General features: G+C 53.2%; 7 protein-coding genes and 1 non-coding gene across 8 annotated transcripts; 2 read left to right on the top strand and 6 right to left on the bottom strand.

Moving 5' to 3' along the window:
• Positions 1 to 129: 129 nt before the first annotated feature.
• On the bottom strand, positions 130 to 201 carry BO95DRAFT_t206. The gene has a single exon. It is a non-coding gene; the product is annotated as a tRNA-Arg (tRNA).
• Positions 202 to 471: 270 nt separating this feature from the next.
• Positions 472 to 2,504, bottom strand: BO95DRAFT_367430 (Zn(II)2Cys6 transcription factor domain-containing protein; the record flags this gene model as incomplete). The annotated part of the gene is made up of 5 exons (XM_025582789.1): positions 472 to 1,458; positions 1,529 to 1,720; positions 1,778 to 2,307; positions 2,378 to 2,379; positions 2,437 to 2,504. 5 exons carry the CDS (start codon positions 2,502 to 2,504, stop codon positions 472 to 474), a joined length of 1,779 nt encoding a protein of 592 aa, XP_025440402.1.
• A 274-nt stretch (positions 2,505 to 2,778) lies between these two features.
• On the bottom strand, positions 2,779 to 5,215 carry BO95DRAFT_393162 (Zn(II)2Cys6 transcription factor). The gene is made up of 2 exons (XM_025583663.1): positions 4,661 to 5,215; positions 2,779 to 4,601 (listed from the first exon to the last, which is right to left on the bottom strand). Exons 1-2 carry the CDS (start codon positions 5,046 to 5,048, stop codon positions 2,920 to 2,922), a joined length of 2,070 nt encoding a protein of 689 aa, XP_025440401.1. The 5' UTR covers positions 5,049 to 5,215; the 3' UTR covers positions 2,779 to 2,919.
• A 242-nt stretch (positions 5,216 to 5,457) lies between these two features.
• Positions 5,458 to 6,536, bottom strand: BO95DRAFT_191557 (uncharacterized protein). The gene has a single exon (XM_025580952.1). The coding sequence runs from the start codon at positions 6,286 to 6,288 to the stop codon at positions 5,704 to 5,706; it is 585 nt and encodes a 194-aa protein (XP_025440400.1). The 5' UTR covers positions 6,289 to 6,536; the 3' UTR covers positions 5,458 to 5,703.
• A 2,483-nt stretch (positions 6,537 to 9,019) lies between these two features.
• On the bottom strand, positions 9,020 to 10,800 carry BO95DRAFT_433501 (putative nonsense-mediated mRNA decay protein Upf3; the record flags this gene model as incomplete). Its single annotated transcript, XM_025585095.1, has 2 exons — positions 9,020 to 10,493; positions 10,550 to 10,800. The coding sequence occupies 2 exons, from the start codon at positions 10,798 to 10,800 to the stop codon at positions 9,020 to 9,022; spliced, it is 1,725 nt and encodes a 574-aa protein (XP_025440399.1).
• A 319-nt stretch (positions 10,801 to 11,119) lies between these two features.
• Positions 11,120 to 12,878, top strand: sitA (TOR signaling pathway phosphatase SitA). The gene is made up of 4 exons (XM_025586931.1): positions 11,120 to 11,459; positions 11,526 to 11,919; positions 11,985 to 12,316; positions 12,375 to 12,878. Exons 1-4 carry the CDS (start codon positions 11,306 to 11,308, stop codon positions 12,662 to 12,664), a joined length of 1,170 nt encoding a protein of 389 aa, XP_025440398.1. The 5' UTR covers positions 11,120 to 11,305; the 3' UTR covers positions 12,665 to 12,878.
• A 369-nt stretch (positions 12,879 to 13,247) lies between these two features.
• On the top strand, positions 13,248 to 15,520 carry BO95DRAFT_444650 (putative phenol 2-monooxygenase). The gene is made up of 5 exons (XM_025586930.1): positions 13,248 to 13,893; positions 13,967 to 14,854; positions 14,906 to 15,080; positions 15,128 to 15,244; positions 15,298 to 15,520. The coding sequence occupies exons 1-5, from the start codon at positions 13,375 to 13,377 to the stop codon at positions 15,405 to 15,407; spliced, it is 1,809 nt and encodes a 602-aa protein (XP_025440397.1). The 5' UTR covers positions 13,248 to 13,374; the 3' UTR covers positions 15,408 to 15,520.
• A 98-nt stretch (positions 15,521 to 15,618) lies between these two features.
• On the bottom strand, positions 15,619 to 16,098 carry BO95DRAFT_367327 (NUDIX hydrolase; the record flags this gene model as incomplete). The annotated part of the gene is made up of 1 exon (XM_025582784.1): positions 15,619 to 16,098. A coding segment is annotated over one exon (480 nt), but the record flags the coding sequence as incomplete, so codon positions are not given.
• Between the last annotated feature and the right edge of the window lie 100 nt (positions 16,099 to 16,198).

The following is a 16,198-nucleotide window of genomic DNA, read 5'->3' as shown; positions in this document are numbered from 1 at the left end:
GAGGTTGGTGTATTGGTGCTGGTGGTTTGGGATTTCGAAGAGTGGTTGATGATGGAGGTGTGAGAGGGGAGTGAGGGGAAGATGTTCAGATACGGAAGGAGAGAGCCTAATGATGATGTGCAAAAAAATTGACCTACGCAGGGCTCGAACCTGCAATCTCTTGATTCGTAGTCAAGCGCCTTACCATTGGGCCAGCAGGCCTTTCTATTGTAACCTTGACGTAGCTGACTTATATTGACCTTACTAGAATTGTAGCGAGTATGTGGAGCTCCTCACATCTTATGGGTCAACCTCTTTCAAAACTGCGTCCAGGAGATGTCTCCGGCAGAAAGGGAAGATGATGGATGCTTATATAGTGATTACGAGCTATTCTAAGCGGTGTTTCCATATCTGAAATAGGTTTCGTGGTTCCGATGGAAAATTGTCTACCACCTGTGTCGACCCCCTTCCAAATCCCGCGTGATGTTGAATCTATATATCTTCGCCGGACCAACGACCTTCGGTATCTAGTATCGCCGTCATAGCCCGTAACGGAATACTGGCATGCACCCCGATATCTTGACCGAATGTCAAGAAGACCCGCCTCCCAGCAGTATCAAATTCTGGATATGCATATGTTAGTCGTGCAGATCCAGGCACTTCCGAACACCGCGAGATAAGCCCGTGCCGACCGACGCCGGTCTCTGAAATAAGCTCCACAACGGTGGCAGAATCGCGACCATAATCCAAGCTCCCCTCAAGCGCGACCTTCTCCTCCAGAGAAATGACCTTCTCAGCAACAACTGCACATACATGACTATTGAAGACGCCTTCCTGGCGGGATGCCGATCGCAAAACACCTACGGCCTCACGGCGGATCACCGGATCGCGACAGAGAGTAGCGACATCGTAGAGGGGACTAATAATGCCCAAGTCGAGTGAGAAGCTAGGACTCAGTCGCGGCCGGTCCCGTAAGTCACGTAGAGAGCCAACTGACTGGGCTGGTAATATAGCTGGTGAACCAACACTGCTCGAAAGTTCCACGACGGAGGCAGCCAAAGCAGTGATCTCCTTGAAGATCGCATTGTATCTATCCCAGACGGTCGACTCTGACGAGCCAGACATATACTGCTCTAATAACAGATTGTGCCTGAGACGATGGATTTGCAATATCTTCAAGCCCGCTTGTTCCTTCATAGTCAAGGAAGGACCACGAACTTGCTCGAAGCAGTCCAAGGCACTGGACCACTTCTGCAGTATCTCCGTATAGCGCCGCACCAAGATTTCAGGCTCATCAACTGTTCCAAATCTCGCCATAGCATTGACCATGAGATGATATTCGCGCCTAAACATGCCGTCGTGATGCTCATATACATCGCGGGCCTCTGCAAGGGAGGAAAAGCACTGTGGGATGGCGACAGATCCGTATCCAGTCAACTGCGCTGAGGTTGAAGATGGATTATCCTCCTCGTTTCGTGTCTGATCATAAGATAAACTTCCATTCAAAACTCGAGAGTATGTGTAATCACGGAAAACAAATGTGACCTACCAAGGTGAAGGCCTGTCCATGTAGTCTAACGAGGAGCATCCGCAAATTCTCAATCTCAAGGCTCGGCACGGTAGACGGCTTCAGAAACGGATGATGATATGTCCCGGTCCTTGGATCATAGGTGACCTGCCCGAGTATCTTCACCCCATTGCGAATATGATTGACCGCGGCGATGTAATGGCTGGACATGATCTTCGCTGCTGGTCAACCACCGATACCCAAGCCACAACCAGCCCCCCAAAAACATACCTCATAGCAAATGAAAAGAACGCAGGAAATCAAACAAACATCCACGGTGAGCCTCCTGTCGTGGCCACCACCAATATGGAGAGATGGGCTGCTGGCTGAATCCGAGGGACCTAAGAGAGCTCTAATCGCCGCTAGGTACTCCTTTACTGCAAAAGTATCGTGCCCTTCACGACTGAACCAGAAGCCAGGAATCTGCCGGTCATTCTCGAAATTCTCATGCAACGCACCCAGGGCGACCAGCGCGTGCCAAATAGGTTTCTCGTGCTGACTGACCTGCAACACTGACCGGCTCCAGAGTTCCGATCCGCAGTAGCCCGCCAAAGAGAATACAGTCTTCTCGCAGAAGAACTGGAAAGATCGAATTTCGCGCTCGCTTCTCGCATACGTTAAGATTGCGGGAGAGAGAGAAGGCCGCGGAAGAGAAAGAACCATCGGGGACAGGGAGGTTGTATGGTAGCCGTCACACCTGCGACCAGTGGAAGTGCATCTCAAGCAGCCCGGTCTGGTCTCGTCGCATTTGATGCGTCGCTCTGTGTGGAGGGAGAAGAATCAACAAGCTGACCCAGGACTTTGATATTGTAGTCTGGCAGATAAACTCACTCCTACAATATTATGTTAGCTGAGCTGTCTGCCGTCGAGCGGTGGTGCGTGTAGCTTACTTGCATGTCAAACATCCCGACTTGGTCCGTGTCCTATATACTATCTGTCGCACCTGCGGAGTTGCCATCGCGAGAGGCCATGGGACTAAATGGGAAAGGTGATTGTCTTTCAAAGGACAAGAGTCAAATCAACTTGATACCCATAAACATGTGATACGTGGATACGTGGAAATGTGTCGATGAATGGATTGGTCGAGGAAGCAAAGAGAAAGTAAGATCCGTCAACAGCGACCGGGAAGCCTATCTCCAGGAAGCACTAGTCCCCTTTGAGCCGTGGCAACACCATAAGTAAGTACTAGGTATGGATATAATAGCAGCATTAATTAAGAATGTCTAAAAACTCCACGATCAACTTGACAATGTCAATATTTCAAGACATATCTGCGGAACAGCATCCTACAGCTACATATTTCATACAAGAATTGTTACTCTGCCAGCAGCAGTTTGTCGTACGTCTGTCCCTCGTATCTAGACCTCTTCCTGTCAATACATAGCTGGTCCATTGAACGGGAAACTATCCCACAGTGGCAATTCCATCCCACCCCATCCCGTAAGCGCAGCACTGTACTCGGCAGGATCCACGGCAGAATAATCATCCACACTTGGCCACGGCTCATATAGCCCGAGCTGCGAAGGATCGGAGACCTCCTCGCTGACAGAGGCGACGGTCTCAGTTTGGTTTTGTGTTGAAAGGCGGCGATCATTGAGACTGAAAAGCTTGCTAACGTATCGACTTCTGGTTTGTTGGGAATTTTGCGCGAGTCGTTGACGCTGATCATAGACGGCGTTCTTGAGCAGACTGAGAATCTCAAGGTAGTGAGCAGCCTGAGCAGACCGCTCAGAAAGCATGCGCAGGATGTCGAGAGCGTCATCGTAAGTTTCCTCCTGCAAAGCGTCTGCTTCTTTCTGGGAGAACATGGAGAAACCCAGCACCAGTCCAGCTGCAAAGATAAAAGCCTTGAGGATGCACATGTTTCCCAGCAAGAGACGAGATTGGAAGACCTCTGAGCATGTCTGAATCATATACAATGCTGAGTCGACGCATGCCGTTGCAAGTTTGGAATATGCCAATTCCTCGTTGTGTTCATCATTCTCGTCGCCCATGGGACTGCAATTCAACTGCGCAAGCCGGAAACCCAGAGCTGATATCAAGAAGGGACGTGTCACAATGATAACAGCGAAGTGATAAGTGCACGCAACATGTAAGTTCCCGATAATATGCTGGTGAGCCGCAGGCTGTTCATAGTCGGTACCGGGGGGCGCCAGTAATGACTCGGGTAGCTCATCACTCCAGTCCTTCAGCTTCGTTAAGAGGGCATCAGCCGCCTCGACCGAGGCTGCCTGTTTTCCGTAAAGCCCAGTGATGATATCATCCAAGATCTTTGACAACTTGAAAGAAGCCACCAGGCTCCTTTCTGCCTGGCTATCGGTGTGTGACGTTGAGAAAGACGTGTCTTCTGAGTCCGAACGTAATGAGGTTGTCGCAGCTGCTCTGCCGAGAATAGAACTCACTAGTAGATCCAGTACGCAGAGACTCATCCATACCCGTGCTCTGATATCTTGTTCCTTGGTTGAGACGGTCTCCCCGAGGTCGGTAAGCTGTAGTCCTAGTGCCACTGCTGCACGAACAGCTACCCCGAGGTACATGAATGCGGCGTTTCTGCGACACGCGCCGAGCATGTAGTATGACATCAGAAAAAAAAGACGCACTAGATCCAGGCTTGGATTCTCGAGCATCCCTGCAAATGCTCTGCGCTGAGCACAAGCGAAGTAGAACTTTCCAGCCCTCTCTGCTAACGGATGATGCTTCGACGCTTGTGCTCCAATAGCGATAACGATATTCAGCAGAGCTGATTTTGTTTGATCTCGATTGCCATTAGTGTCAGCGCTTGAGCCAATTGGTGCTTCCAGGAGCTGCATCACTTCCTCTTCTGACAGAACATGCATGAAGCCGCTCGTTGCTGCACTGTAGGCTTGAACATAGTATTGCTGCTGACGCACGTCAAACTCATCGTCCAGCTCCAGGGGAATATCATCTGGTGACTCGGTCTCTAGCATGTCTTCGCTCTTCATATTGTGGGAGAACTGCGATGGTCCAATGCATTGCGTAACGGTATCTCGAACGAGTTGCAGGAAAGACAAGGACGCAGCCTTTCCGATATACACTAGAAGGAAACTTCATGAGGGGCTGGACCCTGTCAAGGTGCAGTCAGGCAATGCTTACCTCGTTCGCCCCGAAGGTTACGCAGCATGCGAGGGTGGGTCCTGTGCGGCGTTTCCGGAGACAGAGGCCCTGGTCCTAGAGTAGACACAGCTGGCCCGGAAGACGGAGAAGGTGGGAGGCCATTTATTTGACTTTCGGAAGATTCTAGGTTCAGAGAAGTAGAGTTTCGATTGGCAGAGATCGAGCCCGAAGGATATGCGTTATGATTGTTCCCATTTGGCTGCCGAGCACTGGCACGACGAGCCGGAACACAGGTATCGGCGCGACCAAGCCGGATGCACTTTGCACATGGAAATGTGCCACTGCATCGCTTCTTGGTCGCCCGACATGCTAGGCAAGCCTCGTAGGCCCGTAGTCGATTCTCAGGGTGTACCTTCGGTCGCGGCATCACATGTGATAAGGAGGGATAAGGTGTGGGTTCAGAGACTCGTTCGGAGCTGCTTCGGAGGAACCTGCTCTGACATCTGGTTCAGGCTTCACCTGAGTAAGTGCTTGCAAGTAGCTGCCACCATGCATCTCACCGTGGTGGTGTGGCATGAGGTTTTGGGATTGTTGTGAGCGATGGTTGACACTTCCCCAGGAAGTTGTTTGAGTGGTTGTGTCTAGACCAAGGAGCCCATCTCCACCCACCGCTAGTTGAATGGCCAGGAGTTCGGGTAACGGCAATGGCTAACCCCACACTGCGATAAGCCCGATAAGCATGTTATCGTTGCTTTACGGTACGTATCTACTTCTACTAAGGAAAAAAGAAGAAAAAAGAAATAAGAAAAATTAAACCCGACATGGAACAATTCAAACTGGTCAACAGATAAATTCATAAGTGACTAAGTCTCATATACCAGATACATTCTCAAGAGAGTGACAGTCTGCGGGATCTAAAATCCAAGCTGGTAGAATCAAACAAACAACAAACAAGACTGCAACGGTTCTTCCTCGTCCTGCGACGCAGCAACGCTGCTTCCAATCGTCGTGGATGGTGCTTCGACATCGGCTCAAGCCATCTAGGCTATCTCGCCTGATTAGAGCATCCTCGCGCACTTTTTCTATTTCTCACTCGCACACTCCTTGGCGAAGGTGTCAATGTAACTTGGAAGGGTCTTCTGCCAGACGGTGGCGTCCGAGTCAAGCTCCTTGATCTTGTTGCATTTGGCCTCGGTGATGTTGAGGGAGCCCGACTGCAACTGACTGAGGTGGCTCTTGAAGATAGGCTCAGTGGCCTGGAAGGCACAGAATCCATAATCGACCAGCCCCTGGATATCGTTGCAGAGGGGCTTGTTGCCTTTGGCAGAGCAGCTCTTCTCGACGGCGGCAACGGCCTGGGTGTGGAGCTGCTTGAATTGCGCCTGCTCAGTGGCAGAGATACCCAGCTTCTGATCCATGTCCTGGATGAGCTGCGGGAGGACTTGGTTCTGGACGTAGGCGTTGTGCTGGTTGATGGTGGCGGTGCAGTTCTGCTCACACACTTCCTTATGGAAGTACTGCAGGAGCTGCAAAGGCTTGTTGCCCAGGACCTTGGGGATCTCCAAGCAGCTTTCCGGAATGCTGGGCAGAGAGGGAAAAGCAGCGGCGTTGGCGGCCGAGATGACAGTGGCGGCCACCACAACAGACGAGGCACTGATGAGCTTCATTTCGGGTTTGGGAGGTGGAGCTGGGAAAAGATTTGTAGAAGGTTTGGTTTGCTAGAGACTGTTCAGACGATTGAACTGGATTTGATGCTTGTTGATGATGTCCTGAAGGTCAGCAGAGAGGGTTCTTATATGTCTTCCACGGCCATAAGCCTACCCCGAGGTCATACAATGTTGAGTGTCCTCCATCATGCTACACACATCTGCGTGGGATCCGAAGCCCGATTGAATTTTTCTTGTTGTTTGAGGGTTTGTTTCAACCTGCATTGTCCCAGCACAACCAAGCATGATGCCTGGTGCAAGTCCAAGCATCGCGGATCAGTCCGAACTCTGCTCCACAAGAACCCAAGAATGAGTCGACCCTGATCGGAACAAACAGCCACCAAGGGTAGCCCGGACCCGTTCTTCGACGCCATGCGGTGAAACTGGCGAGGTGGAAGCGGCTGATCGACGTTTCGACCAAAAATTGAAGATGACGGGAATATTCCAGAGAAACTACTATGTCTGGACAGTTGATTTGGCCGCTGCACTAAATCATTTCAGGGGAGATCATACTTTGCATGAACCGAGGCACAGTTGGTTCTTTTAATTCTCTCAGGGTTCCCCGACGCTTCCACGGAAGATCGCTGAAAGTTGGGAAATTCTCTAACAAAGGCCGAGATTCAGCCAGGCCGACCTTCAGCCCTGATGTAATCTACACCGCTCCGACTGGCACACGAAACCAAGGATCGTCAGCCCGTGTCTGATGTTGATGATATTGTGCTGGGTTGATGGTTCAGGATCGATACATCAGTTGCCGAAGTGGCGGAGCCCCCATCCGTGCGCACAGGGTTCAATGACTGAGGTGCTCCGTCATGATCCAGTACCTGAAAGATGAATCATGGTCAATATGTCAATACCGACTCTAAGAGCCGGCCTTAATCTCCCAGGCGACAGAAGGACAATCCGTGCCCACCTCCTAGAACTTCACTGGCAGCTTTCGAAACATCAAGCGGGAGATAGAGCAGAGTGGCCTTGCGCCGATGACGGCGTTGATTTGTACCGAGGCCAAGGAGACTCAGGGCCACTTAGGAGACTTCCAGATGTGACATAGAGCTTCGAATGTAGATCCAACTCGTTGCAGGGCTGAGCACCTGCGCCAAAATAAGTGAGCGGAACAATGAACAAGGTACTCCAGTGTACAGTAATTTGTAGAGTACCTTGGAGCCTCGATGCCCCAGGCAACAGTTAATGCCTTACAGACCACAGGCCACATCCCATTACCTAACGAAAAAGAAACCCACGATTCACCGGCGAGAAAATCCAGGTACACAAGCGAAAGCGATTGAAGCCAGAAGCAGCGGGCTCGCGCAAATTTTCTTAGCGCCCCATTGGCCGAACCAAAGATTACTTGAAGCAAACACAGCAAACCCACCTGACCTCGCTTGTGGCTAGCGCTGCCGCACCGCCCACGATCCCCATATAAATACCTCCTCAACCCCCAGCTATTTCGAAAATCAAGCGACTCTACGTGAGTGATCCCTCCCCATACCTTGAGGATTTTTCCCACAAAATTTCCCGAGCAACAATCGTGCCGCAAACAGTCTCACTAACCATCTTCTCTGCCCACAGTTCAAAGAATCACTTTAGAGTAGACGTCCCACCTCTGAGCTCTTCTAAAGAGCCACAGAATCCTCACCCTTGCTGATGACTTCTATGTCCTCGATGCCCTAAAGTGAAGCCGCTTTTTACTTCCGACTCGACCTTGCTTGTCGCCGCGCTCTGTTACGACTTGTCTTCGGACGGGCTTGTTTCGGGCGATTGGTCTTGCTTCTGGTCCAGGGAGTGGTGATGATCTTTACCTTGTCGTGACGTCTTGACTTCGGTCGGTCTGACTTGGTGGGCATCGAGGAGGTCTGAAAGGTGTTCTACCCCCTCTTTACACTTTATGTTGGTGTTTATTAGAGTGGTTCAAGGTCTTTTTGCTGAAACTTGTCTGCTGTTATGAATTTGAATCAAATTATCATTTGTGATCCAATCCGCATCTTTCCACTTATAGCGTAATAATCTTGTGCAGGTCGGTGGCGACTGTCGTAGAAATTACTGTAAAACTTCGACTCTTCAGATGCCGAGCATCTCGCAGCCTGCAAGAGCGTTCCTGTTGTGAACCGCACGAAGACCACGACTGCTCATACGCTTCCGATGCTTACTGACTACGAAGGATTGAAGGTTGCATGTACCTTGGTCTGCGTACTCGATATTCTCTTTCATTATTCATAGATATGTAGCAAATAAGAATGCTGCAGTGTGTTGATGTCACATCGGATCGTTTCCCCCTGAGCCAAAGCAGTTTGGTCGTATAGAACAAGCTTCGCCAGGAGAGGTTGTGTCCATGGTAACCACTGCAGCTTACCGAGTAGATAGATAGCCTCTGGTTGGCGGATATCATGGCTGTAGACAGCAACTTTTCACGTCCCAAGGCCGGCAAAGACTGATGCCGTATGTGTGTGTGTGTGTGTGTGTGGTGCATGCTGAGGGGGCTCCGGAATCCCAGCCTGATGGATCAGGTACGATAGATACTTAGCGCCAGATGCTCTGTGCATGTGAACAGGTTGAATGTCCCGCCCGGAAAGCGAGTCGTCCATGCGTGGTTCCGCTGCATGCGTGATCTGGGAGACTCATGCGCGTTACCCAACATCAAGACGCTATCGCTCTAGATGATCTTTGCAATCGAGTACAGCACTCCCTTCGCCTCTTACTTGCCATCCGCATTTCCCTTGTTCTCAGAGGTGTTTCCGGCGTTGGTATTCGCATTGCCGCCGCCGTTACCCTTCGAGCCGCCTTTGCCCTTGGAGCCTCGACCACCACGCGGTCCTCGGGATGAGTTTCCTCCGGATCTGCCCTCGGTGGCCTTCTCGCCCCGGGTGCTATTGGCGTTGCCTCCCGCAGTAGACTGCTGCGATTCACCCGCACGACCTTTTCCGCGACCCTTCTCGCCGCCGGGGTTTGCCTTTCTCTCCAACACAACCACCTGACTCTGGGCGACTGTGACGGGGCTTGCAGCAATGGCTTTCTGGAGTCCGTCTGGCTCAGCGAAATCGACATAGCCGAAGCCCTTCTTCTTGTCGATTTCAACCTTCAGGACTTTACCAAAAGTAGCGAATGCAGTTTCCAGCAAAGGCTCAGTGACACCTTGGGACGGGTTGGCGTGCTTCAGGAAGGCTTGGGTGGCGCTGGCTGCCGGGCCGGCCGCTGCTTGTTTTCCTTTGGCGGGCTTGGAAGGTTTCGGGGTTGTGCTGACGGGAGGTGTGCCCGCTTCCGATGGTTCGTTGGGTTGTTGCTGAGCGTGGCCACGATCTCGACCCCTGGAGTTCTGCGAAGAATTGGCACCCTTCGACGACCTGCTGGAAGCCTCCTTCTTTGGCGGTTCGGGGGTTGCGGCGTTGACTTGTTCGTTCTTCGCGGCGTCGGAATCCACAGAGGCACCCTTCCCGCCGCGTCGACGGCCGCCGGATGGAGCTAATCCAAGATCGCGCTGGAGAATCTTGGCAGCAGCAGAGATATTACCACGTTCCCTCTTCCGTTCGGTTGATGGCTGGGGTGCGTCCTTGGGAGTGTCCTTAGAGGCGGACGACTTTGCAGCCTGCTTGGATGCGACACTAGCGGCCTGCTTGTTCGCCACCTTCACAGCTTCCTTGGTAGCTCTGTCGGACCTGCTCCTCCTATCCGACTTCTCTGCAGCGGCCGGCTGAGCAGAGTCTTTATCGGGCCGTTGGAGCAGCTTCTTTGCCTGGACCTTCTCCGACTTCGAATCCTTGTCTGACTTGTGGCGGGAAGACTTGCCGGACTCCTTAGCTTTGTTGGCCTTCTTATCCTTGATGTATTGAACCAAGGGCGTAATTGTCACCGAATCTTTCTTGTCCTCCGCATCGGCGGCCGAGTCAATTGCAGCTGGCTTCGTTATGGGCTGGGTAAGACTCTCGAGGAAGGCGATGAAATCGGGATCCTGATCAATAGTTCCCTGGCGAGCATCCTTGCGCGAACGACTGCCGGGGATCTTGGCGAACGGCGCAAACTCCAACGAGGGTGGTCCCAGCAGCACAGGGTCATTGAAAGTGTTGCGCGCATCCTGGAAGGACGTTTGGCGAACCTGAGTGGAAAGCGGCAGAGAATAATCGTTCGAAACGACGTGGATGTAGGCTCGCGAGGGCCGAGAAGGTTTGGCTGGACTGTTTGCAACCGTCAAGTTAGCGAAAGGATGAGCCCACAGCAAAAAGAACCTTACTCCTTGGACACTTTCCCCGGCTTGTAGAGGAACCAATCGACCTTTCCAGCTCCGGTCTTCCATTCGGGGCCGAGAGCTGTCTCGAATTCGGCTTTGGTCAACCCTGGCGGAAGCCGTCTGATGATGAGCTTCAGTCGCGGCGCTGGAGGCTTGGGAGCTTTTTTAGTTGTCGCAGAAGCATTCTTTTGAGTCGCAGCCACCGGGATTTGCAGGACGCCTCCTGCAGACTTGCCGTTCGGGGTCTGCGTCATGGTGGATATACAGACTCTTTCGGTCTGAGCGACCCCCGCCCTGGCCAAGAGTGCGACCGAAAGAGTAGTTCTTGTTGTGGGACAAGGTGTATTAATTGAGGATACAATGCGTACGCCGGTGATATGTTGAGGGATGTGGAGTCTCGGAGTCACCACACCCTTGAGTTTTAGCTCTAGAAATGAGCGGTGTTGTTGTCGTGTGGAAATGTTAAGTTGATAACCATCGGATGGCGAGATCCCGACAGCGAGTGCACGTGACCGGCGGCCATGCCCAACATCAATCACATCTTATTCACCCTGCGGGGAAGAACCCGCTAATGCGCATCCAGCTCAGCATACTTGGTGTGTCCCGGTGTATGCGAGCCACTTTCCTTTAGACCTCCTCGTTGTTCGCTCATTATACTTCCTCACAGCTGCCTCTCATTTATCCTTTTGTCTTCCTCCTCTCACCTAGTGCCCTATCTCTATCGCGACCCTCTATCCCGCAGCGTGGCTTAGCAGCATCATGGTTGACAGTAAGGTCCCTCAGCCGGGACCGGCCAAGTTGAAGCGCAATGCAGGCCCCGACGAGTGGCTTGAAGCAGCTAAGGACTGCAAGTACCTCTCCGAGGCCCACATGAAACAACTTTGCGAGATTGTGAAGGAGTTCATGATGGAAGGTAGGCCTTCGTCCGAGATCGGCCGCGTTCCTGGAGGCAGAGATTGACGCAACTGCCCGTGCCTAGAATCGAACATCCAGCCCGTCTCAACCCCGGTCACAATCTGTGGAGATATCCACGGCCAATTCTACGATCTGCTCGAACTATTCAGGGTCTCCGGCGGAATGCCTAATGAATCCGAAGTCGAACCGCCCAAGACATCTCCCTCAGTCATCACATCCGAAGATATTGAGCCCCCATCCACCATCAGTGATCCCAAGCTGCGGAAGAAGCTCAGAAATTCAGGAGGCGGAGAAGGCGGCGACGACACAGCCTCGGTCAGCAGTCAACGGGGTCGATCTTCGAGCGCAGGGTCGAATGAAGTGACTCTGAACCGCAATTTCGTTTTCCTCGGCGACTACGTCGACCGGGGTTATTTCAGCTTGGAGACCCTGACGCTCCTACTCTGCCTCAAGGCTAAGTGAGTGTCATGTGTCTGTCAGTATCGACGGTCTTTCAGATTCTAACAGCTTCCCCCTTGTTTAGATACCCCGACCGAATTACGCTGGTGCGTGGTAATCACGAATCCCGCCAGATCACCCAAGTATACGGCTTCTACGAGGAGTGCTTCCAAAAGTACGGCAACGCCTCTGTGTGGAAGGCTTGCTGCCAAGTCTTCGACTTCATGACGCTAGGCGCTATCATTGACGGCAGGGTGCTGTGTGTACACGGAGGACTGAGTCCGGAGATCCGGACGCTTGACCAAGTCCGTGTTGTCGCTCGAGCGCAAGAGATCCCCCACGAGGGTGCCTTCTGTGACCTGGTGTGGTCGGACCCGGATGACGTTGAAACTTGGGCTGTCAGTCCACGAGGAGCCGGTAAGCAAGCAGCCTCCTGCTCTGTTTTACCCAAACACCGCGCTGACCGTCGAACTAGGCTGGCTCTTCGGCGACAAAGTTGCCGACGAATTCTGCCACGTCAACGACCTGACCCTGATTGCCCGAGCGCACCAGTTGGTGAACGAGGGCTACAAGTACCACTTCACCAACCAGAACGTGGTCACGGTATGGAGTGCGCCCAACTACTGCTACCGCTGCGGCAACCTCGCCTCAGTTTGCGAGATCAACGACGACCTCAAGCCGACGTTCAAGCTCTTCAGTGCAGTGAGCGACGATCAACGACATGTTCCGACATCGCGGCCGGGCCGCAGCGAATACTTTCTGTAAACTTATGACGTTGCTATTTGTTTTATGAGGCTTGCTTGATCTCCGTGGATATCTCCAGGGTTTTAACCGCACCGGCGCTGGCGTTGGGGAGTGAATACAGGATGGTGCTCACGCTCAAGTTGGGTATGGGCGAAGTGATGGACTGCATACATAACGACCGAGGATCCTAATGAAGTCATTGTTACCAATTCTATAAAGCTTTTTTGTGTCTAGGATACTTGATAGTCTTTGGGGAGGGATGAATTGGATAATCGTTGGCGACTATACAGATTCGTGCGTAGACCATGGCATGGGCGATGACATGTCGCGTCATTATTCCCATGAGTGCACAGATCGTAGCACTCTAGGCTGACGCTTTCCCTTCCTCATCATGGATCTTATTGCAATTTATGGAGAAGAGTCCGGAACCCGCAAAATTGCGGAGGCGATCGCGGGGTCCACCTGATTGGAGCACAGCGGCACAGCGCGACCGAGGGCCCCGGCTCCTCAACCGAGCCCCGGAACAGATTCCGGGGTACAGCACCTGGCACTGCACTGCACCTTCTTTACACTCCGACACCACCCACTCTCAAGCACTGTATACTGTCATCGGGACGCATTCCGGCCACGAGGGTATATCAACACAAACACCGGACTCGCTCAACCATGAACCCCTCCTCCTCCTCCTCCTCCCACCACACTGATACTCTGACATATTCCCCAATCACAAAATGACCCAACAAGTCGACGTCCTCATCTGCGGCAGCGGCTCCGCCGGCCTGTGCGCAGCGACCTGGCTAGCGCGCTACGGGCTGCGGTGCAAGGTGCTGGAGCGGCGCGAGGGCCCGATGACCATGGGCCAGGCGGACGGGGTGCAGTGCCGGACGGTGGAGATCTTTGAGAGCTTTGGGATGGGTGACGAGCTGCTGCGCGAATCGTACCACGTGCTGGAGGTGGTGTTCTGGGCGGACGAGGATGGGTCCGGGCGGATTCGCCGCACGGGCAGGACGGCGGACACGCAGCCGGGCCTGTCGCATCAGCCGCACGTCATCCTGAACCAGGCGCGGATCAACCTGTTGTTGATCGAGGCGATGCGGCGGTTCAACGGCCAGGAGATCGATTACGGGTATACCGTGCAAGGGGTGGAGGTGGATAGTACCAAGGCCAAGGATCCCGAGGCGTATCCGGTGACGGTGACGGCGGAGAAGGCCGGGAGTGGGGTGGAGAGGTTCGAGGCGAAGTATGTTATGGTATGTATTTTTTCTTGGGGGCACACATTGGTGAGGTGCGTGGGATGGGGGCTGATTCTGAAATGAATCATAGGCATGCGATGGTGCGCATAGTACCGTGCGGAAGGTGTTGGGCTATAACATGGTCGGGGATAGTACGGACGCTGTTTGGGGCGTGATGGATATGGTTCCCCGCACGGATTATCCCGATATTCGGAAGAAGTCGACGATTCGCTCGAAAGCAGGTAACTTGTTGATTATCCCGAGAGAAGGGGACAGCGACAACCTGACGCGGTTCTACATCGAGCTTCCGGCGGGAACCAAGGCCAAGGATGTCAGGCTGGAGGATCTGCAGCAGGCAGCGAAGAAGATCTTGAGTCAGTATCGGATCGAGTTCGTCGAGACAGTGTGGTGGTCGGCCTATGCGATCGGCCAGCGTCATGCGGACTGCTTCCACAAGGATTACCGCGTCTTCCTTGCGGGAGATGCCTGCCATACTCATTCTCCCAAAGCCGGGCAGGGAATGAATGTCAGTCTCCAGGATGGGTACAATATGGGTTGGAAGTTGGCGTCGGTTCTGAAGGGGCTGGCCCCTCCGTCTCTGCTGGAGACGTACGTGCTGGAGCGGCAGAAGGTGGCGATTGATCTGATCAACTTCGATCGATACTTTGCGAAGCTCTTCTCGTCCAAGGGGGACGCATCGCCCCAGGAGTTTCAGGAGGGGTTCATCAAGTCTGGGAAGTATACGGCTGGTCTTACGGCCAAGTATGACGAATCGCCTATCACTTCCGACACGGGGGCGTCGAAGGAGCTTTCGACGAATGTCGTCGTGGGAATGAGGCTGCCCAGCGCACAGGTGGTGCGCTTCTGCGATTCCAAGCCGTTGCAACTCGCTACGACTTTGAAGTCTGACGGCAGGTGGAGGGTCATTGCCTTTGTCGGTGATCTCAGTATTGCCCAGAACAAGACCAGATTGGATGCTGTAAGTGATGTTTCTCCTCACCGAACTGGACATCAGATTAACACCATATAGCTAGGAAGTTATCTTAGCTCGAGCGACAGTCCCCTGCAGACTTTCCGTCTGGAAGGAGGCGACGCAGACACCTTGATCGAGCCGATATTGGTTGGATACGGCCAGCGACACAGTGTTGAACTGGAAGAGATTCCCTCATGCTTCTACCCTGTTACCGGCAAGAACCAGACAAGAGGTGAGTCCTCTGGACCCTTTGGTATATACTTGCTAACAACGGGAAAGACGTTCATAAGATATTCTTCGACGACGAAAGCTACAACAAGGGCCATGGACATGTTTATGAGCATCTGGGGATCAGTCCTGAGCGGGGAGCAATCATCATCGTCCGCCCTGATCAATGTGAGTTTCCTGACCTTTACCGTTCATGAGAACTGGCATTGACACAGATCCAGATGTTTCGACAGTGCTCAGCCTGGACGACTATCGCCAGATCGGTCAATTTTTCTCAGGATGTCTACTACCCCAAGAAGCCCCCAACTCAGTGCCGGAAAGCAAGCTATAGAATCTCAGACGAACTCCCATGATGATGAAACCTGTACCATAACCAGATCCCAAATACCTACAATGCACATACCATACCATACATCAACCAATCTATAACGAAAAATGCACCCGCAAATAGTACTTTTCAATCTACCATACACCCGAATCCATCAAGTCCACCATCAAACTCCATCACCACAACCCCATTCCCATTCCCAGTATCCAGAAACTCAACACCCCCTCAACCCCCTCACCACCTCAAACCCCCTAAGCACATTCCCCCCTTGCTCATTAATAAACCCCACCCCCAACCTGCCAGCCCCGCCACTCGCCTTCCTCTTCCTCCCCTTGTCCCTCACCACCCCACGCACCTCCCCTTCCCCGACCCACACAAAAGCCTGATGCTCCCCCTCCGCCAGTTTCACGGTTGCCTCCCAGCCCGCCGCGACGGCCTCCCGCACCTCCACCAGGAACGTCACCTTGGTCTCCTGCAGCAGCACGCCGCGCTTCATCTTGGTCCACTCGTCGACGCAGACCAGATCCACGAACCGCGACACGTGGAACCCCGTCTCCTCGCGGACCTCGCGCGCCACGCCCGCCAGCACGGTGGCGTCGCGGACGGGGTCGATCAGCCCGCCCGGGTTCTCCCAGTGGCCGGGGTAGGAGTCTGTGATGCTGCGCTGGAGGAGGAGGGTTTTGGGCTCGGGTTCGGGGACCTCATCGGGTGAGAGAGGGGGGTGGGGCTGGTGGTCGTCCGGGGTCGTGCCGGGGGTTGTTGCGGGGGTGGAGGTTGTGGATGATGTAGTGGAG

The sequence above is a fragment of the Aspergillus brunneoviolaceus genome (genome assembly GCF_003184695.1).
Source record: "Aspergillus brunneoviolaceus CBS 621.78 unplaced genomic scaffold BO95scaffold_49, whole genome shotgun sequence".
NCBI lineage: Eukaryota > Fungi > Ascomycota > Eurotiomycetes > Eurotiales > Aspergillaceae > Aspergillus > Aspergillus brunneoviolaceus.
Note: the sequence above shows the minus strand (reverse complement) of the source record. Positions and strands in the feature narration are given on the sequence as shown.